The 25072-nt window shown below is 41.6% G+C and overlaps 2 protein-coding genes across 4 annotated transcripts; one reads left to right on the top strand and one right to left on the bottom strand.

The window, feature by feature from the left end:
• Positions 1–365: 365 nt before the first annotated feature.
• plin1 (perilipin 1) lies at positions 366–19572 on the top strand. Of its 3 annotated transcripts, XM_080539884.1 has the most exons (9): positions 366–524; positions 616–672; positions 1195–1393; positions 2277–2359; positions 2444–2570; positions 11051–11238; positions 12131–12229; positions 12817–13011; positions 18592–19572. In XM_080539884.1, exons 1-9 carry the CDS (start codon positions 522–524, stop codon positions 18763–18765), a joined length of 1125 nt encoding a protein of 374 aa, XP_080396010.1. In that variant the 5' UTR covers positions 366–521; the 3' UTR covers positions 18766–19572. The 3 variants fall into 3 exon arrangements, with proteins under 3 accessions (XP_080396010.1, XP_080396012.1, XP_080396011.1); XM_080539886.1 differs by lacking the exon at positions 12131–12229; XM_080539885.1 differs by lacking the exon at positions 366–524 and having other exon boundaries at positions 538–672.
• A 784-nt stretch (positions 19573–20356) lies between these two features.
• On the bottom strand, positions 20357–23004 carry LOC308164744 (ras-related and estrogen-regulated growth inhibitor-like protein). Its single transcript, XM_080538765.1, has 4 exons — positions 22892–23004; positions 22723–22776; positions 22537–22613; positions 20357–22001 (listed from the first exon to the last, which is right to left on the bottom strand). The coding sequence occupies exons 1-4, from the start codon at positions 22938–22940 to the stop codon at positions 21576–21578; spliced, it is 606 nt and encodes a 201-aa protein (XP_080394891.1). The 5' UTR covers positions 22941–23004; the 3' UTR covers positions 20357–21575.
• Between the last annotated feature and the right edge of the window lie 2068 nt (positions 23005–25072).

Raw genomic sequence — 25072 nt, 5'->3', positions numbered from 1 at the left:
TTGTGTAAATCAATGAATTTGCATTGTGCAGAACTAATATAGAACGAATAGTTCCCTAGGCAATTAATGCTGACTTGAGTCATACAACTATCGCACTCGTTTGAGTAACGCCTATGGAGGTTTAGAAAAGATGTGTGTGTATTCATTGCGTCGAGTTTAATCTCAAACAAAGCTAGACCGTCGAATTATGTGAAAAGTCTGTAAAATAATTGGCGAACAGAAATTGCGAAAGTAGTGTAGGCTACGGTGATGAAATATTGTGGACATTGGTGCCCTCCTGCGGAGCTCTGTAGCCTAAAGTTAACACTTGTGGCATGATGTTGTACACTGTATTTGTCCACTGATATTGAAACCTGATTTAGCTTTATTAGTGACAGAGTGTGTTTTAATTTGACATTTAATGAGGATCTATGAGGATATTTTTAGTGGGTGTGGTGTACACTCATGTTTCCGCCTCTTATTTGGCTCTTGCACACGCGAGTCGCGCAGTTGTCAAGTCTGCTCTGCTAACTCAGTAGTGAATGGTAAGATTCTATGACACTTAAGATGTTTCTTGTTTTTCTTGTCTGTTTGTCTGAGATTATCTGAGGGCACTAAATTAATGTTTTGTGATAGTTGATTCCACATAAAGTAATGGATCCAGAGAAAACAACATCCATCGAAGCCGATGAGGTAAGATTAGATAAGCAACCTACACATCAGTTCTTCAGATTCAGATTCAGATAACGTTTATTGCCATTATGCTTGACACATATAGGAATTTGTTTTGGCATTTACAGAAGGTGCATTTATGCTTTTTTCCACATACAGTATATATGAACAGTACAAATACAAATGCAAAAACAGGACAACACAGGACAGACAGTGCATGGCTAGTGCTGTATATAAAGTGCAGTGCAGAGTTATTCAAGGTCCAGTGCATGTATTCCAGTGCAATTCTGCTATTGGTAGTTGGGGAAATCATATTGTGGGTATTGATTGTTGTATTTTTATCTTTCTCTGAAAAGCACAATGTTTTGGTTCTACTACCTACACAGTTGTTTTTACTCTCCATTGAGACTACTGACTCTGTTTACCTCTCACATATTTAATGTGGTGCACACACCACATTAAATCTAGACTCTAACAGACCCTTTGGCCTGTTTGATCCTATCACCATGACTGAGAAGTACATTGTTGGTCCATGTGCCTCAGGACAATGTGTTTGAACGCCTCCTGAGCCTCCCCACGGTGAGCTACACCTGTGAGGTTATTGAGAGAACCTACATCAACACCAAGCAGACCCACCCACTCTTCTGCTCTGTGTGTGCGGTGTATGAGAGGGGGGCTAGGACTCTCAGCAGCCTGGTGGTATGGAGCATCCAGCCTGCCATCCAATTTCTGGGGCCTCAGCGTGAGTAGTACTGTCCTCCTGTCCTCTACCTACTCTGCTTCTCTGTCTAACTGTCAGCATCAGTCACTGTACAGTAACACTGGTAGACAGTCCCCATACCTCCACGAGAGGATGGGCTCTACTCACTCAAAATAAGTAGTTTTGTCGTAATACCTTAGGATTTGTGTATGTTTTGCCTTTATCATTAGTACCAGCATCATATGCGACCTCTTTTATGGATGCTGGCTGATTCACAATGACAGTGATCTAGGTGAAGCTTAGTAAAAGGATGTTAGTGAGGTCCCGTATCTAAAGTTACAGTGCCAGAAACAGAGAACTTGGTATGTGGATGTATTTTGCTGTACTGTACACATGAATTCCAGCTCCTAATTATAGTCAATGATGTCATATCCCACCATTAGTGTTGTGCTGTGTTGTGCTGACATAATCTGTGGTGACAACAGAGGTGTTGTCAATGGCGTACTTAAACATTGTTGTTTGAATCGAGTATATCCACATTCACAGTCACACCACTGTCTTATGATACAGTAGATAGCACGATTTCATCCACACCGATGCATGTAAAATAAACACATTGTCATAAGACAATGCAGTCACACTCATATTCAGTACAGTATGAATGGCCCTAAGACTGATTGGGCTTGTACCAGAGTATATGTGCATACTTATTAAGTATGCAAGGCCCCCCATAGCCTTGTAATTTGCTTCAAGTTTGATTCTTAGTTAAGATTACAGATTTGTCTGTATCTTTTTTCTCACAAGCCCTGAACTAACTATAACCTTGTTTTTAATAGTATTGTGTGCAATGTGGAGAGATGTGTTCTCTCTATCAGTTGGCTGCAAAAAGGTACAATCCTCTCTTAAATCATCATATTGTCCCTAGTTCCTGCTGCAAACAACATGGCATGCAAAGGGCTGGATCGTCTGGTGGATAATATCCCAGCCTTGCAGTATCCCCCTGAGAAGGCAAGGAGACTTCTGACTCCTTCTAAATGACTGTTACACAGCATGACTTCTCCCCCATACTAATCTGTTGCCTATGTTCCACAGCTGGCGTCTGGCTTTGTCGAGGCAATAATCTCTACAGTCCAGACTGCCAAGGATGGCATCACCACGGCTCTGACCCTGGCTGAAAGTCTGGTCAACTATATTCTTCCTGCATCCTCTGAGGAGAATGGTATATCGTAGCTTACTCATTTTATATTATGTTGCCCTTAAATGTATGTCACTACATACAGTAGTAATAACTGTTATTAACAGTGTATGTACAGTATATAGTAACTAATATGTCATTGCTACATAATTACAGTCTAGCGGTATTAGTTATTACAAAAAGGGAATGCACTGGGATATTTGGCGTCACCTTTGACCATGTTGAATGGAGTAATACTGTTGTAATAATATCTATTGCCAGGGAAAGAGAGTTTTGACATTGATCGAGCAGACTATAACCACTTGTGTGGTAACTGATACTGCTGGACTGTAACTCCATGGCACTTACTTAGTAGTTGCTATGTAAGTGCAATGTTGATGCCATAGTTATTACTATGTAGTTACTGTACATTAAAGTGCAATTTAATGTTGTTGTTTAATGTTGCAATTTAAAGTGTTGCCTCAAACACATGTGAGACAGTCTCTTTTTTTTTTTTTGCATATTATGAAAGTTGAAGTGTTGCCAAGAGCCCACTCAATATAACAAACTACAGTTTTAGGATCACTAAATACAGTGTTTTGTTGTTGTTTGCGAGTGGGTTTGCGGGTGTATTCCGGTGGTGTGGGGGACGTACGTATTCCCTTCCTTTTACTGGCTGTTGCGCCTGCAACCACGCCATGAATATGGCTGCATGTCTGTGTGTTAGTTTACATGTCTGTGTGTTAGTTTACAAAATGGAACAAAAAAAAAGTGTCTACGAAACGAAGATTTAATCGATCAACATACTGTACGTGATTCACGGCACTGTTGTCTGCCGACACACTTTCTGCTTTGTACTTTGTACTTTTGTACTTTGTACTTAAGCTTAGTGAGTTACATGTGTTGTTTACTAGGCTAGCCAAACAGGGGGGTATTCCATGAACGCAGATAAAGGAAAATCCAGGCTCGTTTTGATAATTTGCAATAATAGGCTAGGTGCACGATCTCCCTACTTCCTGAAAGGCAACTGGGATGAACATATCCTGTCTCACTCTATTGGTTTAATTGATTAATCAGCTGTGCACTGTGTGTTCCAACAGTTTACTGCACAGCTGATTAATCAATTAAACCAATAGAGTGAGACAGGATATGTTCATCCCAGTTGCCTTTCAGGAAGTAGGGAGATCGTGCACCTAGCCTATTTCATTCCGAGGTCTAATTCCCTGAATGTGGCTGAAAGAAATCGCTGCTGAGTTACCATGGCAACTTATGTCTCAGAACTAACCTGGTACCTACGAGGTTGACTGTCAAGATTAAGTTAGATGCCTGTCAGAAATGTCTAACAGGCGGAAGCAAAATCCTGAAAGACAGTTCCGTCGAGTGTCTTTTTGGGAACATTATGTCTGATCTAATGTGACAAACAAGGATACGCGCGAAAATAGCAGTTAGGAGAATGAGGCTGGCAGGTCACTGCCAGAGACACCAGGAGCTGCCAGCCAGCTGATTCTGTGGGAGCCAACACACAGGCGTCGATCACGAGGGCGTCCCACACTAATACCCCTTTCACACATACGAGCCTACCCAGTATATTCCATGGAATTTCCCTGGTCCGGGTTATGTGTGAACGCAACTGACTAGGGAAATCCTCCAAGGCAATTACCCGGGTCGTGACCATGTATAATTCCATGGAATGTACCTGGTCGGTGTATGTGTGAACAGAAGCCTGGTCCAAAGGGTTACATATGTCTGACGCCCGACGTTTTCACATGGAACAAGTTAACCAATCACAGCGAGTAGTTTCTCACCTGGGCAGCCTGCTCATACGGTCGCGGCTCCACGGTTCTTTGGTGGAAAGGCATTTTTAACGAACTCAGGTCAAAACACGAAGATCTGCGCTCACTACCTTTTCCAGTTGAACATAAACTAAACTATTTCAATGCTGCTATTGTTTGAGAAGTTACAAGATCCTCACATCCCACTATATTTTTCAAAGGATGCAAAGTTCTAATGTACTGGAGACATTGTAATTGATCCCAAAGTCTGTTCAAATCCAGGCAGCGAGACCAGAAGGAAAACACAATTTGATCTTCTATAATTCTAACTGGATAGTACTTTGTTTCCAATCATAGTTAGCTAGATTACTTACTTGGCTAGCTTACCTACTTATCAAATGTACATTTTGTGATATAGATGCATTACAGAGCAGTGCACCCACACCAGTCAGCAGGGAGAGAGCCCGCAGGGCAGAGAGCTCGTATTATGCTTACCATCAGTAAGTTCTCCCATACTGTGCTTTTGGACTAGTATATTATGTTTATATCAACGGTAATCAAGTGCTTTAGTTGGCGAGCGAACTTGGTGATGGTAAACATAAAACGAGTTGACTCGCTGTTAAATTAATATGAAAAATGTGATGATAAATACATATAAAACGGAGGTATGATATATGGCAGATATATATATATCTATATATATATATATGGTATATGCATGGGCGTCAGCAGCTTTTTGAATGTGGGGGGGGACACTTATTTTTCGGGGGGTCTGGGGGTCCTCCCCCCGATTTTTTTTAAATAGTAGATTCAATTTCCTGCATTCTGGTGCGTTTTACACCCAAAATAATCTCCCTCTTTCTTTGTTTTTCCTTGGAGCTGGCATGGTCTGCAATTACTGACTACTATTATGTTTTGGTTTAACTCACAGAGGCCTGACACTGACACGTGGCACTTTTTAGGTACTTTATTAAATATGAAGATTCAAAGAGTGAATTAGAAAAGAATGAGGTAACTTTGAGTCAACAAATTGAATAAAAAGTTATGAGGAAACATAAAATATGTACCTAGGCTACTCAGAGCCTATTACAATCAAACTTAGCCCTCTTCAGTGCATTGCAGAACATACAACTATAACAAACAAAACAAAAATCAAAGAGTGAATTAGAGCTGTCTCCACTGCCCCTGCCTGCTGCCCCTGCCTCTGACTCACTCTCACTCTCAACCACCTATATCAGGAGAAATGGGGATGCATTGAGCACTTGTTCATATTGTTTTTCTCTAATAGAACATTTGACATAGAAATACAATCATCAATACAAAAAATACAATCACAAGCATTTTAGAAATAGAAAAATAAATGGAACAGGTGTTTTCTTCTTATTTTTTAACCCTAGCTCAAGCAATCAGATGCTAAATTGATTCTTTGGGTGGGTGCAATGGCCAAATTAAATAGTGCAAATGCTCAGGGCAATGAACACGGGCAGGAGATGCAATAATGACAGGACAGGTAAGCACTGTGAGGTGTTTGTCGCCATTCTGTGCTTTTGATGACATTTCGCCTGTGTCTGTTCTGCATTTAAACATGTCTAACCGCACTAGTAATGCCTAACAAAACTGCTAGTGCCATATAGCTGATCTAGCTCGTATTTGGTTGCTAGTAGGCTATGCTAATTCTATTGCTAATACAGAGAATGTCTCATAAGGTGCTAACATTCTTATCAGAAAAGCTGGCTGTGTTTGACCTTGGGAGAACGCAATGTTGCTGTTTGGCCACTCACGGGAAAACTTGGATGACTTTGACTTACTTTTCTCTTCTTAGAAAAAAAAAATCCTTATATCCATCTTGGTGGATGATCTAAATATCGTCTTGCCTCAGTCTGAATGTTTTGAATCTGCGTGCGTGTCTGATGCTGCGTGCCGTTAAAAACAGAAGTAAAACGCGGAGTGGATTTCTGGATATGGGCAATCCCCTACTCATAAAGTGGAACGGATTTGATTGTGAAGCAATGAAAATAACGCTGACCAGTCATGCAACATATTTTTGATGGCAAATGTGGGGGGGTCCAAACTACCTTGTTTCAAAGGTGGGGGGGACACGTCCCCCCCCAAATATATGGTGGTGACGCCCATGGGTATATGGCAGTCTCATTCCAGTTCTCATTCCAGTTCATTCCTCGCCTGTCTCGTCCCAGTTCTGCATCCAGTTGAATGCGTGATTCAAGTAGACCCGGGTCGGAGCTATGTGTGAAAGGGAGCAAACCCGGTAATTTTGGGGCATTTAGCTCATGTGTGAACGGCGAAAATCACTTGCGGACCCGGGTTGGGATTCCATGCCCACCACTGGAATACGCTCCCAAACCCACTCGCAAACAACCTATGTTTTCTAACAAATTAGAAGTATTTAGTGATCCTAAAACTGTGGTTTGTTATATTGAGTGGGCTTTTTGCTCATTTGTGCGACTTGAGAATTGCCAACTTGCGGCCCTTTTTACCAGACCGTCTCACATATATTTAGATACTGTTTATTCCATTACAAATCAAATTGGACCATAGAGTAGATCTGACGTTTTGAGAATATTGTGCTTTTCTCAACACCAGACATATACTCACAGGGTACACATATGCAAAAGTACTGTAGGTGAATTGAAGTGATAATGCCACTTCCCTCTTGTTCAATATTGTTTAGAATGGAATGACTGATACCTAGACCTTCTCATGTTGTTTATGGCACCCAAAAAACATACACAATCCTGAAGCTATTTCAATTATGACCACAGTGTGGCACCATGCTACAGTATTGTAGTTCCTCTGGTTACAGCAGACAAGCTGCTGGGTGACTGGAGATAAGAGATGTTTCGTCTCAGGGTACATAAAGAAAACACAATAGTATGCTTTAGACTGGACGATAAACTGATAACATCACTTTCAAGGACTTGCAGTAGACACTCAAAACCCCTCACCCTCTACACATGGATTCTCATGCACAAGAATCGGTTATTTTACAATTATAATGTGCGGATTGTGGAAATATAATTATATTACATTCAATTGAATTCCCTCAAGACAACTCTGGCTTTGCAATTGGAAGTAAAAACCAGAGGGGACACAAAACCATTTATTACAGCCACTTTTATGCTTGCAGATTATACAACACTCTCTGCGAGTCATGAGCCACTGAGTTGACCACTAATTATCTAGCTATTCTATAGGATGGATTACTCTACCTGTTGTGCCTGCCTGGCCTGGCTAGACAAGCCACTCTAGTGTCCACTCTGGTGTTCCCCTGCCTGCTCCTCATGGCCTTAGTACAGATCCTTCAGTGCTGCTGCACTCCTGCTTCAGAGAGACAGGATAAGCACTTGGCTTCAGCTGCCAGGGGGTAATCCCCTCTACATCCATACAATGCCCACGTATGTAGGGATGGGAATTGATTAGATGTTATTGATACCGATGCCATTATCGATTCTGCTTATCAGTCCTATTCTTTATCGTTTCCGTTATCGATTCCTGATAAATTTTCTTTGTGGGAAAAAAGTAGGCCTACACAGGTTTTCAGCGCTACTTTTCTTAAAAGGATATAATTTGGAAATCAAATCTAAAACGGACTGATAAAATAAACAATTATTCTTTAAAAAAAATAGGCATGTATGCCTAGTAACATTTGAATAAATTACAATACTCCTTTTCAAAAGGGAATAAGCTTGAACCAAATATAAAATTTAACTGGCACATAAAATAAACTTCTTTAGAATTTAGAAGGTCTGTGGCTAAAACAAGATCATGCGAAGACTGATGTCTGTCCTATTTAGAAAAGAGGCTACACTGCAGCCAGCAGTATCATTATGCCATACATACTGATAATATTAAACTATGCATTTTACTACATTTACTGCTTATATTTTCAGTTGTCTCATTAATTGGAAGTTGGAGTAACTTCGTAATATAATTACCAAATTACCATATAATAAACCAAAGGAACATTTACATATAACAAACGTTAACACAGGTTGGTAGCACTATCTGCCACGGAGTGCAAAGTATCAATGGGCGCGTTTTTATTCAGTGGCAGTAACGTCCAGGTCGTCTACCATTTAGAATCCACGACGTTGCATTTCGTTTTACTTTGTTTGTCACATTTTAAATAGATAACATGCTACTTTATCAGCTTTCTCAAACAAAGTTTGTGAACGGATACCAGGTGCTTGAATACTGTCATTGCTGTGACTAAATAAAACATTACACTCCGATACTACACCGCTGAGTTTGACGTCAGACGCAGAGTTTGACATCATGGCGCATGAGTTTTTGCAACACACAACTGTCAGAAAAACATGCCGGCATCGATAAAAGGAATCAATAACCTTGGAGGCGTCCAATTCCGATGGATTGGAACAATTTGGAACCAGTTCTCAACTGGAACTGGTTCTCAATTCCCATCCCTACTCATACGGATGCTCAAATTTGATGTGCTGAGCCTCCAGGCTCTCTGGAGAAATAACAGGCTCCCTCAGGCTCATCATCACAGGGCTAAAGTTGAGCTCTCTCACTGAACCAGGCTCTGGACATCACTGGTAATGACTCCCCAAGAAGACTGGTGACCCATGTCCCTGCTTTAAGCTTCATATGGTTCCAGGCCTATTCTTAGCTGTGTTCTGTCTGTCATATGATAAAATAGTCTAACATGGGCTGGGAACCTCGGGGTTTGGGAATGATCAGCGTCCTCTCCTACCCCACATCGAAGGGCCGCAAAACAAACAGCCTTCAGGCCTTTAAGCTCAGAGTAAGTTTCCCATTCACTGCCCTGCTCTTATTACAACCTGCCCTGTGTGTATGTACAGTAGGCCCAACTGTAGAAGTGTGTCACTCTGAATAATTCCCCTCTCACGTGGACATCCAAACATAAAAAGGTCTAGCAGGGCCTAATGATACACATGTAACCTTTATTTCTGTTGCATTATCTTCTAAGACTCTAAGATGCTCATTTTGTGAGACACAAATTCAATTTCAGGCACTTACCTGACAAATCATGCAGTTTGAAGTGCATCCGGCATAGTTAGGTAGGATGATTATCCCCCCCTAAACAAACAGCCTTCAGGCCTTTAAGCTGAATGGGATCAATATACAGCATAGAGGCAATGACAAGGTTAGTGAATGAGTGAAGCAACATTAAATAAAGAGTCACTAGGAAGGGGGAAATGTGCTTTTAGTAAGGAAAATGTAGTGATGAACATGGGCAGGAAATAGGAGAAACAGGAGAAAAAACAACAAGGAGCATTCGAGAAAGTAAATGTTTTCAACATATCAAGAGACAAGAGCAAAGGTAAGTAGTAGAAAGTAGAAAGTAAACACACAGAGTAAAAAGCAAATAAATAGGTGCAAAGCTGAAGTTTGAATTGCTATGTACATGGATGTGTACATATCTAGTTGCACACATACAAAAATAAAGAAGTAGTGTTGAAGCTGAAGTGCAAATGGCTATGTACATTGATAAATTAAGGAAAGTACAGTATAAATAAAGTAAACACAGCCTAAAGACTGCACCGCAGGCAAAATAAATTACCTGGCCTCACCTCACTGCTTCATAGGTCCTTCGACCAAAATACGTTGTGTGTGTTATTGTTCGAACATGAACATTCCATGACAGTCTAGACAGTTATTTATGAATCATTAAATGGACAATGGACAAACGTATATAAAATCACGTAATTTAATTACCGTAACATTATATATCGTTCACAAATAGCCTACACAGACAACTTTACTCTGCTTCATATCACTTAACATACTCCATAAATATATTGAAAACATATACCTCCCATGTGTGATTAAGAATGCATCTTGGCACTACAATGTGTTACCATGTTGAAGCATTTCCAGATATAAAAAAAACAGGCCTTTGAAATTTGACCATTTTGGCTAAAAGCTAAGGCTAATGCTAATATAGCACTTTAAAACTCATCTTCTCATGACCACTTAACCTGATTCAGTCAGATGGGGGTGGCATACTATGCTAGGCTTGCAGAATATAGTGTAAGCACATTATAAGTAGCAAAATGCTTGACATAAACTATACAACATGGTCATTAACTGGGGAAGGTTAATCCACAATGCATTTTTGTATTTACGCTTAGTGTATATTATCATGATAGCATAGTAGCCTATGTATATCAGGTCATAATTGGGTGACTGGTACCTTACAGGCCCGTGGTCCTAGGGTAGTTCATAATATCATAGCTTAGTATATCATGAGTTCAACTTGGCCCATATTAGGTGAGTGGTCTATCCCTGTCTGTCAATCTACAACCTGTCTGTAGGTCTACCCCGTGTCTGTCAATCTACAACCTGTCTGTAGGTCTACCCCGTGTCTGTCAATCTCACCCCATTTATGGTTATGGGGGCATATCTGTAGGAACACGCCCCATTGCCGCTTGCGGTTATATTTATGTCTGTGTCTGGCGAGTTGTCTTGTCAATGAATCCACATACATAATGTACGTTTTGGGGAAGAAAAGAAAGAAACAGAAATGTGGATGTGTCATGGTAACTATCTAAGTAACTTGAAGCCCAAAGAGAGGGAAAGATTGGCCAGTTCTGCTTACATCAATGGAACTGTAACCTTGTCTCTCAATGTTGGAATCATAAGATAATGTGTTAATCTAACAGCTACAATATGAAAGTGACACCCCCCCCCCCCCCCCCCCGTTCTGTATCGGCTTGTCCAGCAACCAAGAGCTCTCTGTCTTTCTTTCAGAATCTGACACTTTGTGGGAGCAGGAGTCTGATGTCAACGCTCCTGGCCCTCAGCCCAGCCACAGAAGGCTGGGGGCCCTGGCCAGCACAGTGTGCAGACGTGTCTACAGTCAGACAGCCATACAGCTCCAACACACCAGGAGTCAAGGTCAGGCCCTGGTCACACGCATCCCTGGTGTGTCTCCACTGGTAAGAGCCAATTGTCCGTTTAGTCTCTGACCCAATACCTGTGAATGATTAGGGAGGAATGAAAATGATGGTTAGTTTAATGTCTAAGTACAGCTGATTCGTAGTCAGATTGCTTATATTAGGTCATCTGATGTTAGGAGAGAGAGAGAGGAGGGGCCATACAAACATTGCAGAGAAACCCATTGTGCACGAAAAGTTCAGTCTTTTTCAGTCTTTACTTCAGAAAAGTGCAAGATAAGTCCAATTCAAAATGTTTGAAAGATGCACGATTGACAAAACCTCAACAAAAATGTATAAATAAAAATGCTAGTCCTTGAATCCCTGAGATTGTGCTGATAGATATTTTGCATATTGCACTCCCCTTTGCCTCCCTGGTTCAGAATGACTACCTTTGTTGCACTCTGTAGAATTCATTGTAGCAGTGCAGATGGTCGACCTCTTTTAATGACAGTTGTTTTTGTTACTTTGGCGTGAGTCCTAAACATGTACGAGAGTGGACATGTACGAGAATGCACTCTGGTGAGGATCAAAGACGATACAATTAAGTTGCCCTTGATTCTGACGTCAGCTGATAAATACAAAAGCTTAGAACTTTTGATAGGACTTTCTCATGGTTGTAGCTTTGTTAAAGCTGGTCACTACCGATTGTATACTACTAACTGATGGGCTGGCTGTTCAGTATCTGTCTTGGAGGCTATTTGACCACTATTACAAAACTGTAGAGAAACACTTATCACAGTTTACAAATAAAACATGACAAGGCAGAAAAAAACCAAAAACATTTATGTTTTGCAACATAAGCATATCAATCGCTGTCACACATTGTATATTCAGACTGAAGGGAAATGAAGAGAGACAAATGACTGAGCTAGCTGATTCTTCTCCCTGACAGGGTGGCTATGCCATGAAGAACCTGGAGGCAGTTAGCACAGTGGATCTGACCTCAAACGTGAAATATATCACCCGAAGATCTTTCTCAGTCATCACTAAGGTTATTCTGTTGCTTCACCGCTTACAATCATTTACTAAAAAACCTAAAAATGTTTTTGTCTTAAACCATGCGTGATTCAATAGATCTGTCAATAGATGGTGTCATGTCTGCCCCACTGAAGGATGCCTAAAATAGTCTCCCCAATGTGACCTTTGATGTACCACATGGAGGTATTCTCTGAAAATTTAATCAAGGGCATTCTTCACATTCAGCATGCATTCCATGCGACTCCCCCCTTCTAGGCATAATTTAGAGAATGGATATCGCACAGAGAGATATTTCACAAAGAGATTAGAAGTGCTGTTACACAACATTAACACCCCCCCCCCCCCCCCCCAGAGTTGGGACATTCTGGCACACAGCCAAGGTTATGAAGAACAGTGACCAAATGTTAAAAAGACACATTGTGTATGTCAATTTGTGCTGTAAATTATGTATGCAGATCTAATTTCCTGAAACATCAGCTTGATTATCAGACAGGAATGAGCCACACAGTGTAAAAGGGTACAGGGCAACATGATGAAGAATAGTTCAGAGACAGTGAATTGCTCATCTGCCTGTAATGTGTTTTTGTCCTTATGTTGCAGAGTGGTGGTGAGCTACAGAGCCTGGTCGGTGACTTGGGCCATCAGCTGCAGAGGACCTACGTGGCGGTGGTATCCAATGTGAAGAGTGCCCCTCAGACCACCTTTATCCTGGCTAAGGAAAGGCTGGATGTGCTGATTGAGACCTTGGGCAGCACACGTGAATACGTGGTGAAGAGTGTTTCCCATATCAGTGTGGTGAGTCAGTCATCCCTGTGCCTGGTTTGATTTCCCCCCTAATGTCCATGGATCTGTCTAGCATCACCTTCACCTTCACGTGAACCCCTCATTTAAGGAAAAGCTCTGCTCATTGCACTCAACCCAATCACCCATTATCTGTTGTCAAACATCAGCTCTGGCCTGCAAAGATGGCTGCCTCACACTGGGAGAGGGAGCAGAGATAATCTGATAACAGATGGATGTCTTTATGCTGTGGATGCATGTAGTGGTTACAGTACTGGATAGTGCCTGGCTGCATTGGGACACGGTGACTTGATTTTGCGTAACAGTAAATCTATATTCCATGTAGCATTCAGAAGTGCTTTGAAAGTGAAATCATAATACCTTTTAAGTCAGTCAAATAAACAGTTGATTGGTACAGAACACCACTGGTAGTGGCAAATTGTTGATGAAGTGTTCTTATTCATAGAATTCATATGTAAACTCAGGGAACATTTTGTTCAGTGGGGCCCCTTGCTCTAACACATTATCAACATTCTCCAATGCCGTTATTGGACCTGAGGGGATAGTCCCTCCCAGGGGAGGCGTAGACTTGGCTTGATGTCAGACAATCTGCTTACTCAATACTGGGTTTTTAAAAAGACAGAGCTACATGTATATTGGCTGTAGCAGAATTGCATGATGCTATCTTTCTGTAAATTCCCTGTAAATTCTAATCTAAATTCCCTGTGTTAGCTCAAAATATAACTGGCCATTTTCTGCATCACCATGAAAAGATTTTCCAGCAGCCACATAATATCAGGGAAAATAGCAGAAGACTCTAGACCTACAGTATCTATTCATTCAACATAGTTTTGCAGATCAATATAAGAGAGGAATGAGAAACTGCTCTTGTGTGAATTCAACCACAACTACTTGAATGAGTTTCAATTCCTCAAACAAAAACAGCAATACTAGGTGTCAGTGATTTCATCAAGGAAATAATGTTCTACCATTGATATGCTGTTGTGTTCTCTGTAATGATCCAATAGTCCTTATACTCAGACCCAGGGTCTACCTGCAGACTGGGCCAGCCAACAACAAGAGATCTTTCCCTTCGATTCTTCTCAGTGTGTGTGGGTTCACAGTAATTGAATACCATTCAATTGAATGAATACCATACTCAATGTGCTGCAACGTGTGTGTGTGTGTGTGTGTGTGTGTGTGTGTGTGTGTGTGTGTGTGTGTGTGTGTGTGCCTACACGTGCACATGTGCACACTCCCCTCAGATCTTTGAGAGTGCAGCCTGACCCTGCAGAATTCTCAGCTTTCTCACTAATAGTTACCATTAACACCTTCTACACAGGAGATGGCTTACAGACCTGTCACAATACAGTGCTGCATTGCTTACTGACAGACAGTTAAAAACCAGAGGGATCCATATTCTGTCCTCTCACCTGACTAAAACATCATTTTAGGTTATTACATACCCGTTATGCTCTTAACACCTAATACCTAAGGGATGATGATTTTAATCTGTACTGTTTACCTTGCTGCTTGATTTAAGATTTAAGATCTGTGCTGTAGAACAGCTTAGTTCTTGGGTCTCATTTATGGGGAAACCTTGCTGCTAGACATATTGCGAAAGGGCTTGCTTGCAGCATTCACTGGTTTGATTCAGTTTGATTTATTTGGAGCAATGTGTTTTGGGTCAGGATGCAGCTCCGGAGTAGAGACATGAGCTGCTGTAATGCAGGTAGCAGGGGAATGGAGGATCCAGTCACAGCCCAGACATGTGCAGGGGCATGTCTCTTGTCCAGGCCGTGATGTGAAGCCATGTTGTTACAGCCAGTCACCCCTGAGATCTGCTTTTTTTTGTGCTGGCTTTTTTTCTTGCTGGCTTTGTATTATGACACATAACTTCTAATATTATTGTTGTATTATTAAAAAAGGAGTTTATTTGAAAAGCTGACATGTCTCCGCCATTCTGGCTGGTCATTAGTCTCTAAGACATCTGACTGAGGGCTGTGCTCTGACAGCGGGCTGACTGACGGCTGTGTTTGTGTACTATGAAAAAGTACAGTATAAGTGCAGATAGTATGCAATCTTATCAAAAAGATTCACTAAAAGTTGCATGGAAAGAAAAACAAGGACATGTTTTGATACACAGATGAAATGGCTAGTGCTGAGAGTATTGTGCATAGTGAATTTCCACTCCTTAGAGACAAAAGGGGAGGGGAGGAGATTATGGGTAACTTGTCAGACAGACTGCACGACCAGCATTGGAAGGCCATATTTGGATTGCACTTAAGGAGACCAGCTCTGCAGGGGGTTTTAATTCTCTGTTGGGGAGTTCAGGAATGGCAAATGAGTATTGGATAGCTAGGATTTTTGAACAGTTAACGCATTTGTTAATCTTTATTGTGTGCAAAAAGGTCCACTTAGGCCCAACAGTTTAACAGTTCACACATTCCAGACCCCCTGCTTGGAGCATGGTAAATCGTTTATTGGGAGTTTGAAAGTCAATGTCAGAGTGGCATATGGTGCCTTAATGTAGGATTCAGGACAGGGGATTTATTGTGTTTAATGAGATGTGACCTGTAGCTGCTTTGACCTGTACCTACCTTGTTCTATAATTTAATACAATCTGTATTGATGTCATATGTTTTCTAATTCTAGATGTTCTTGATTCTTCTCACATATTATACAAGAAGTTTTCATACACAATATCTGGCCACAATCACTTCAAATTAGCTCTCTTCTTTGAGGAGATTTGGCCACAAATGTTGAACTATTTGTTTGAGTGTTGTTTTATACCTGTGGTTGAAGGTGCGTTGTTCTATGACTACTGAGGAATTGATGATGACACTCATTATAAGTCCTCTAAAAAAAAAAAAAAAATGTTTGCGCTGGAAATGAACTAACTACTTCAATCAGGGGTCTTGAACATGTCCATGTCTCAGTGTTTCCTAGGCAACATGTCAAACAGGAACTGGGGTGATGCTATCTGGGGCATCATGAGCATAGTACTATTGTCTGAAGCATTTTATTTCCTCCCACCAGTCTAATTCTGTAAGTAATATAATTTTGGTCTATGTGAAAACAAACAGAACAATATGTACTGTACAGTGCACTGGAGAAAATAGCTTGCATTCAGTTAAGCTCTTCTTCTAATTTGTATTTTATTGTATATATTGTAAAAGTCATGAGGCGAGTATACTGTATCTGGCACCAAAATGGATCATGGTTAGATAAATACTATCAATGCATGTTTTGTTTACCTTTAGTTAGTAAGTGTTGATCTTGATTTTTTTGTGTTGTCCAAGTTTCCTGTGCAATGGGTGACCCCCTAACGCATAAAACATAATTACGGTACCTTCTCATTAATGTGATACGACCTGGTTGTATTCAATAAGGAAAAGGGAAATTACATTGCGTTTGCGTGAGGGCATTGATCAGCTATGTCTTGGGAAAACGTGCTACAGTGTTAGCAGTCTGAGCAAGAAGGCATAACTTGTTAAGGCTTGTTATTGGCATAACTGGATAACTTATTTTAGTTCTAGTTACAGATTTGCTTGAAGGTATGAGCGGTTGATTAGATGGTTTGAAGCTTGCTTGAAATTGTTGGACCATTCTAGATCATACAAGCATCTACTTGCCAAAGGACCCTCCTAATGAAAGATAATAAATCAATCGGATTCTCATTCCATTATCTCTTGGCCGTCATACAGGTTTTGATTCCCTGAACAAACAGCAGGCAAGTCTAGCTGGAAGAGTCCCATACTGAGGAGAAACCCTGCTGGCTTTTCTGGGAAAACACTGTCTGATATTCTGATTACTCACCAACCCAGCTGGCACATCATGTGTCTGAAATACGCAACGACAGGTTATTTTGAAGATGTCATTGTAGATGCTTACCTCAGACAAGGAGGCATTTGTGACTAAGAAGAAACAGATCTTGACTTGAATTCAAACATACTCTGTGACGGTCATTACATCATCCCTATATAGACAATAACAAAAAGTAAATCAGATGAAAAGGAGCATAGTTCAAATTACTTGGATGAATTGCTGTCAAATGTATTCTTTACCTAGCAGCAATATCTGACAAGACTCTATAGGGTCTCTCAAACTTGTGTTGATCATGTCTTGAACTAAGCATTTTGCCTGCTGGCTTTGTTATGTGCAACAACAGCAGATAGTTCAGCATTTCCCAACTCTTTGGTTTGATGAATAAACCACAAACATTTGTCTTTCGTTTGGAGACAAACAATGTCTGTGTATTGCACCAGTAGCCTATATTGCAGTATTTTGGGGTTCAAATCCAATCAATTAGAGCATCTTTTAGATGATTAGAATACACTAATCATCTTAAAGATGTGTTGGCATATCCTGCATTCAAGTTGTTGTGGTCAAAGCAAATTTATCATGTCAATTTGGATTCGCAAGACAGAAATGTTCAAGCTTAGTCATGTTTTAGTCTTGTAACTAAACGGTCTTGTAAGTACCTGTCTGCGTTGTTTAGACTCCCAGTATCTTTGTCTCCAGTAACGAAAGTGTATCTATACATGTGGAGGAGATTGGGGATACCAGAGGCTTAGAAAAGCTTGCACACCCCTTGTAAAACAGAGCCCCCGGAGAGCTAGCCATGTGGAACAGGACATCACTGACATCTACGGTGTGTGCTTCTTCTACCTGCTGATGTAAACAGCATTTTTGTTTTGATTTGAAAGGCACATAGGATCATATCTCAAGCTCATTCGTTTAATTTGACTAAAATAAAAAATATTCCGACATTATTTATGTGTTGCTAATTTCGTTGCCAGAGTACAATCCTCCGGTGGATAAAGCAGAGAGTTTTCTGAGACGTCTCTTTCAGGCTGGTTTATAACACCAGAATCCTGCTGAGGAATGGCCTTGAGGGGGTCAGGGAATGTGACAAGGAGCCGTTTGGGCCACAGACAGAGCCAGCCTTCATTCATTAACCCCTGGCATGTTCCTGTCAGTGGATCTTCAGACACATCCAGACTACAGGGGTGACTCAAAGTCTGGCACCAGCTTACTTGCCGTGGAGCCTGCCAAGATGGTGTCTGCCAACAAGGCCACCACCTCCCAGGGCCCTATAGGAGGAGACCTCCTGAGAGGTATGAGGGAAGAGTTAGCGTATCCACTCTCTGGTCAGCCCAGTTCACTGGAACACTCCTTAGTGAACTGGTGGAATTCCTCAGGAGAATCGTCTCCTGGTAGCTGAGAGGAATTTATCGTTAGTTTAGGAAGACAGAACTTTAACAACCCACCCCCCATGAAGAAGAGTACTGTGCAGTCGGCAGAGCCCATGCATTCAGGAAATAACAGGTTTACAATGTTGAAGTGTTGGAACAGACTTACACTGTCATATTACTGTATGAGGCCAACAATGTATGCTGGAATTATCAATGACTAATGAAAAAGAAATTAGCAAAACATGTCACATATTTTAAGGAATCTATTAAATTGCATTGTTATTGTTTATAAGTGGTTATGACTTCTCAGTGACACTCTAGCTTATCACTAATGTATTGATTCACCAGGTCGTTGCCATTCCCCAATGTTATATCTTGCCAATGTTTTCTTACACAGGTCTCAGCGTTCTCCTCCTCCTCCTCCTCCAGTGGGGGATCTAAACCAGGCTGTAGTCCTAGGGCTGAGGACCTGGAGGAGAGCCCCATGGAGCCCCAGATCTCTGATGAAGCCCATTTCCTCAAACAGCAGGTCCTGAAGCAGATCCTGAAGCAGATCCCCATCATCCAGTAGACAGAGGATGCTACTGGGGTTCTCCCACAGCCCTGTCTCTACCTAGCACATCCCACAGAGAGGAAACACCACTGAGGTCCCAAAGCTCCTTGCATGATATGTTGATTGGTTGCTGACTTTGCAATGTATTGCGAAAATATTGCAATGCAATGGATTCGGTGAGTAATCCCCACTACTACCTAGTTAGTGTAGAGTAGTGGGGATTACTACCTAGTTAGTGTAGAGTAGTGGGGATTACTCACTGAACACATCGCATTGCAGAATAAAAGTCTGAACATTTGTTCGGTTGCTGACTTGTTCCCGCTTTCCCCAGCTGCTGTCACATATGTGCACTGTGCGTGCACTCCAACCACAACAACTCTGCCACTGAAAACAAACATTGGGGTAGTCACTGTGGAGTTCTGTTATCTGAGGACACAACTCTGATACATAAGATGAAGCATGAAGCATGATACTTGTCAGATAGCAGCAATTATTGTACAGTAACAGCAATAATGTAATTACTTTGATCCTGTAACAGCAAGTCCTATTGTGTGTTGACAAATATGATTTGATTGGTCAACAATGAACAAACTAGTTAAAATCAAGCTCATTGTCTAAGGAAGTGTAGTGTGTGAAAAGTGTGAGTATTGGACATGGAGAGAAAAGAGCCAAAGCATGTCTACCATTCTTTTTGACAAATACCTAATAGAAAATGTCTGAGACCAACTTTAATATTCAGCAGCTTTGCACACACACACACACACACACACACACACACACACACACACACACACACACACACACACACACACACACACACACACACACACACACACACACACACACACACACACACACACACACACACACACACACACACACACACACACACACACACACACACACACACACACACACACACACACACACACACACACACACACACACACACACACACACACACACACACACACACACACACACACACACACACACACACACACACACACACACACACACACACACACACACACACACACACACACACACACACACACACACACACACACACACACACACACACACACACACACACACACACACACACACACACACACACACACACACACACACACACACACACACACACACACACACACACACACACACACACACACACACACACACACACACACACACACACACACACACACACACACACACACACACACACACACACACACACACACACACACACACACACACACACACACACACACACACACACACACACACACACACACACACACACACACACACACACACACACACACACACACACACACACACACACACACACACACACACACACACACACACACACAATCCATGAAGCTAAGCATCTTGATCCTGGCATTAGCTTTTTCTTTCCCTATATCAGCCATTAATGAGATTAATAAATGGGATTTCAAGTTAAACCAGACTTATTCTTTCTTGCTGCCTACCAATGAGAAAACATTTTCTAATTTCTTGTGGAAATATCTGTTATGTTAACTTGAGAAGAGAGCGGTATCTCATCCTTTCCTCAAACATTGCTATCATTACTGATTCTTATAGATATATATCACGTTGCACTGTTTCTCTACCACCAAACAGGACTTCAAACCATATTTGCCATGAATCTGTTGGATGACTCAATTAATAGGCATTCCATCTGAACTGAACATAATTCTATTTCTTCCGTCTGTCATGCTTTGCTCATTATTCTGACCTTGAACGAAAACATATATCACACATAGATTAATTATTTTAGTCATACTGCACGTCTCTATAATAATTTAACAATTGAATAGCAAGTTTTAACATTTTTATTCAGCACATTGCAATTAAATATCAGGAACATTTCATTTCAGTATAGGAATATATACATTATATACAGTACAATAGCCTACATCAAATATTTGTACATTTGCATATGTCATTTGTTTTGTACAATGATTGAACTGCAGTATACATACAATTGCATACACGTGGCTACAATGTTGTCATTGTTTCCCATCTTGGTGACAACCAATATGGACATCATGTGATCAAAAGTGCTCATGTTGGTTTAAAAAAGTGATGTTCATGTAAAAGTATTAAGTGCTTTTCCAGTGAAATCTCAGTGTCGGGTGGGGAAACTGGTCAATAGATTGGAAAGGACAATATCATGAATAAAACTGCAAGGCACCTTTGTAGAGAGGATTATGCTCTTGATGTGGTGTGTAGTCTGTAAGAACATAAGTGATCTTTGGTGTATGAATCAGACTTAATGTGACATGGTCTGCTTAATGAAAGTGTTCTAAGGCAAAATAACCATGGCACATTTGATCATACACCCAATGGAATACATTTGGACTTATTTTGGCTATTTCATTCACATGCATTTCTTTTCAGTCATTTTCAGTGTAAGGAGCAACGTTTTAGACAGTTACAGTATTACATTTGTTTCTTTTAAACAATACAAAGTCTGTAATCCCTCTTGACAGCGTACTCTCTCAAAGTGAGTTTTATCCTGTGACAGCCACAACTACAGAAAGAACTCTGCATACACAGTAGTCTCAATTTCCACACCTGCACTGCCAAGTGCCGTTGTGCCTGCCGCTGAAATTGCAGTGTTCAAGCCTTAAGGCACTCCCTGGATGCCTTTGGCATAATTGTACACCAGGTAACAACCCAGCCTCAGGCTATTAGAACTCCCTCAATGGATCACATAGTAACTTGTGTTACAGACCCATACATTGATTACAGTGTATAACTTTGTCCTCCCTTCCAAGTCACTAATCCTCTTACAGCGAATCTGTCCGTCTCCTGGCAAATACTGCAGACATGCTTTTTACAATACCCTTGATTCCAGCTGGCTTTTTGATGGCAGACTTGGACTCCCGTATCCTGTCCACAAGTTCATGGAACACCATCAGGACACTGTGGTAGTTCTCAGCAGCTGAAACCTCATAGAACTGGCAGTCTGTGCTGAGGGCCAACAGCCTGCCCTCCTCACTAAGGACTGTCCGTCGATGATGGAGGTCCCTCTTGTTGCCAACGATGACTATAGGGACCTTCTCTATACCCAGGTAGCCCTTGCTGGTCTTGATGGTCTGGATGAACCTGGCGACAGAGTTAAAGCTGGCCCTGTCACAGATACTGTAGACCAGGACAAAACCGTCCGCCCACTGTACTCTCTTTTCATATAGGGAGCTCTCAGTGGACAAGTCCTGCAAAAGGGGGATCAGACAACAAGAAACACTTGATTTTATTTGATGTTAATATCTGATGCATCACACAAGCACAACACCATAGCAGTGAAGAGTCTTTTGAGCAAAAGGTATGAGTTAGTCTTCATACAACAAGTCTGTATATGTATTGAGCAGAGGGAGACCAAGTCACTGTGGCACTGATGCTGCTAAAACATTCATTCAAGCCAAAGCCAACCATGCAGTACTTGGCAGTGACCCTCACTGCAGTATGGATAAATGGCAGCACTCTCTGTGTTCCATTCAGCCACATACAAACGTGATTTACAGAAGTGCTCTATGTAGGCCTATGCTGCCAAGTGCTAAATATTCTCAACGCTTGCAGTACTGAATGAAGTAGCTTTGATCAATGACTAAAGTTAAAAAGCCAACCAAAATACACCAGTATAATAGATATGATAATGCATGAGAAATATATACATTATTTTTAGATACCACGGTTAAGAAGTGCCGAAGTGTTAAACTAAGTAGCGCCGACGTTATATCCCATTCTCACCTGGCAATATGGTGAATCCCAGATGTTAAAGGTTATGTCCTTTCCATCCAAGATAACATTGTGACTGTAGATGGATTCTGGGAGGAATTGATGGACAAAATGATATCTGTTTACATTCAAAGTACATACAAGAGATAAATGTAATTCATGTTACACTACTGTGCAGTGCAGACAGGCATAACTTACCTATATCCCCGTATTCTCCGATGAACCTTCGAGTTAGGAAGCGGACCGCAAGCGCTGTAAAAAAAAATCATCATTCAGTAAATACGGTGATCCACGCCAATTAAGAAACAATTATCACGACATTGGCTTGTGCCCAAAAAGCAGTAATGAGGATATAATGTTTTCCTACCAGATTTACCAACCCTGTCCGTCCCCGCAATCACTACATTTGCATCCATTTTCAAAGCGTTTAGTCCTGTCACGTCTCCAGTGCTTTGGTCGGCTTTCTCTGTCTCTGTACTATTTGAGAAGTTGCGATTGAATGAGGGAGTTTTGACTACGGACAGTGCAGTGCGTAGCCTGTTTAAGTGACCATGGGGGCGTGGACATAATCTCTGGGCCATTTAATTTGAGATCACTTTACGAGAAAACTGTTGTTTGATATATTTTTTTCAAAAGTTATTTATCCCTGTTATTTGTGTGTTATTTACTCCAACACTTGTCACAGAAATCTCTCAATAGATTTAAAATGTGTGAATAGGAAATGGTATCTTCCAAATGCCCATTCAACAGAGCAATCAGAACTACCACGCCCCCTTTTGGGTGGTAGAAGTGTTCGCAGTTTGACTGGCGGTCAATGGAAGGCCTGGACTACACAGATGTTTTTTTTAACGCACTTTTTTTTTGTACAATTGGGCCTGTGTATGCTGCACACCTAATCTATCCTGAGATGACACAACGCATTTAAGATCACGAATCCTCAATAGATTGATCCATTCCATCTATTTTACCGACAAGAAGATTCTTCACAACCATAGATCTCGGGTCCATCACTGTGGCCTCCTCCAGGACGGTCTGGACATCATCCTCCTTCGTTTAAAAAAAGGAAAAAGGAAGACACATTCATTCATGTTCAACAATCTGGGGAAAATGTGACGGAATGTGAACTTGTTTTAGTGTCTGTGATGATATCTGCCACATTCATGGTGAAATGAATAAATGTCAGTCACAGTACCTGGTAACGTGTGGAGAGATCGGTCCAAATCTCCTCCTTGATGTTCCTCTCCAATGTGGAGTCCTCTGTCTGGGCTGAATAACGGCCCTCCGACTTCTGTAGGATGGGAAGAATCTGACGACAGGTTGGACATAGTCCATGCTAGAGTAGTGAAGAGCATATAGACTGTGTGTGTGTTTACGTGTGTGTGTGTGTGTGTGTGTGTGTGTGTGTGTGTGTGTGTGTGTGTGTGTGCGTGTGCGTGAGAGTGTGTAGGATATTTACGTAGGTAGTTGGTTGAAATAGATCACGAGCAAAGCTTCTGAGTTACAGACTATTTATTTAAGCAAAGTTACATACAGCAAACTAAAAGGCACTTAATGAGCGACGTCTTCTTCAAATCAAATCAAATCAAATGTTATTTGTTGTATAGCGCATTTCTTACAAGATGCAACTCAATGTGCTTCACATACTGACAGAGCCGCAAGCAGGCAAAAGTAAAAATCCTGTACACTATGTAGCCAGGAAAATTCCCTTGCAGCCCTCTACACATAGAGCGACTACTAAACAGTTTGCCTACCAGCACCAAGCGGTGGACCCCCACACCCCCCCTCGGGGAGCCCCCAGCGCCCCACACACCCAGCCCGCCCCACCACCAGCACACCCGGCCCAGCCAAGCAAGCACAGACCATAAAGGCCCCACACAAGGACGGCCAAGCAGGTGCCCCGGCGGCGGAATAGACCAGGCACACGGGGCAGCCGGGGGCCCCCAAGGGGAGACCCAAGGACCACCGGCGCATAGCAAGCAAGCAAGGGCGAAAAACCTGTACACCATGTATCCAGGAAAAGTTCCTTGCATATTATCGGCGTACACACTGTTCGGCGTACACTCTGTTCGGTGTACACACTGTTCTTGGTTGTTGCTTCTTCAGGGACAGAGGTTACCAGCACGTGACCCCTGTTGGAGAACAGCCTTTACCGCTGTCTCAATTACATAGAGGGTATAGAGCTAAAAGGCACTTAATGAGCGACGTCTTCTTGGTTGTTGCTTCTTCAGGGACAGAGGTTACCAGCACGTGACCCCCGTTGGAGAACAGCCTTTACCGCTGTCTCAATTAGATAGAGGGTATAGAGGTGAGAGATTAATGTAAACGTAAACTTTTTAGCACAATCACATAGCAAGCTAAAAGTCACTTAATGACCGACGTCTTCTTGGTTGTTGCTTCTTCAGGGACAGAGGTTACCAGCACGTGACCCCTGTTGGAGAACAGCCTTTACCGCTGTCTCAATAGACTTAAACTTTTTAGCAAAATCACATAGCAACCTAAAAGGCACTTAATGAGCGACGTCTTCTTGGTTGTTGCTTCTTCAGGGACA

Source organism: Nansenia antarctica (genome assembly GCF_963989245.1).
Source record: "Nansenia antarctica genome assembly, chromosome: 9".
NCBI classification, from domain to species: Eukaryota; Metazoa; Chordata; class Actinopteri; order Argentiniformes; family Microstomatidae; genus Nansenia; species Nansenia antarctica.
This window is presented reverse-complemented; position numbering and strand designations above follow the sequence as displayed.

Bases quoted from the DNA above. Each gene is read 5' to 3' on its own strand.
- LOC308164744 (XM_080538765.1), bottom strand. From the start codon at position 22,940: ATGGATGCAAATGTAGTGATTGCGGGGACGGACAGGGTTGGTAAATCT. The intron at 22,777-22,891 runs GTAGGAAAACAT...TTTTTTTTACAG, and splicing joins GGACAGGGTTGGTAAATCTG to CGCTTGCGGTCCGCTTCCTA. The intron at 22,002-22,536 runs GTGAGAATGGGA...CCCCTTTTGCAG, and splicing joins GGGATTCACCATATTGCCAG to GACTTGTCCACTGAGAGCTC.
- plin1 (XM_080539884.1), top strand. The intron at 2,360-2,443 runs GCAAGGAGACTT...TATGTTCCACAG, and splicing joins TGCAGTATCCCCCTGAGAAG to CTGGCGTCTGGCTTTGTCGA. The intron at 13,012-18,591 runs GTGAGTCAGTCA...TTTCTTACACAG, and splicing joins GTGTTTCCCATATCAGTGTG to GTCTCAGCGTTCTCCTCCTC.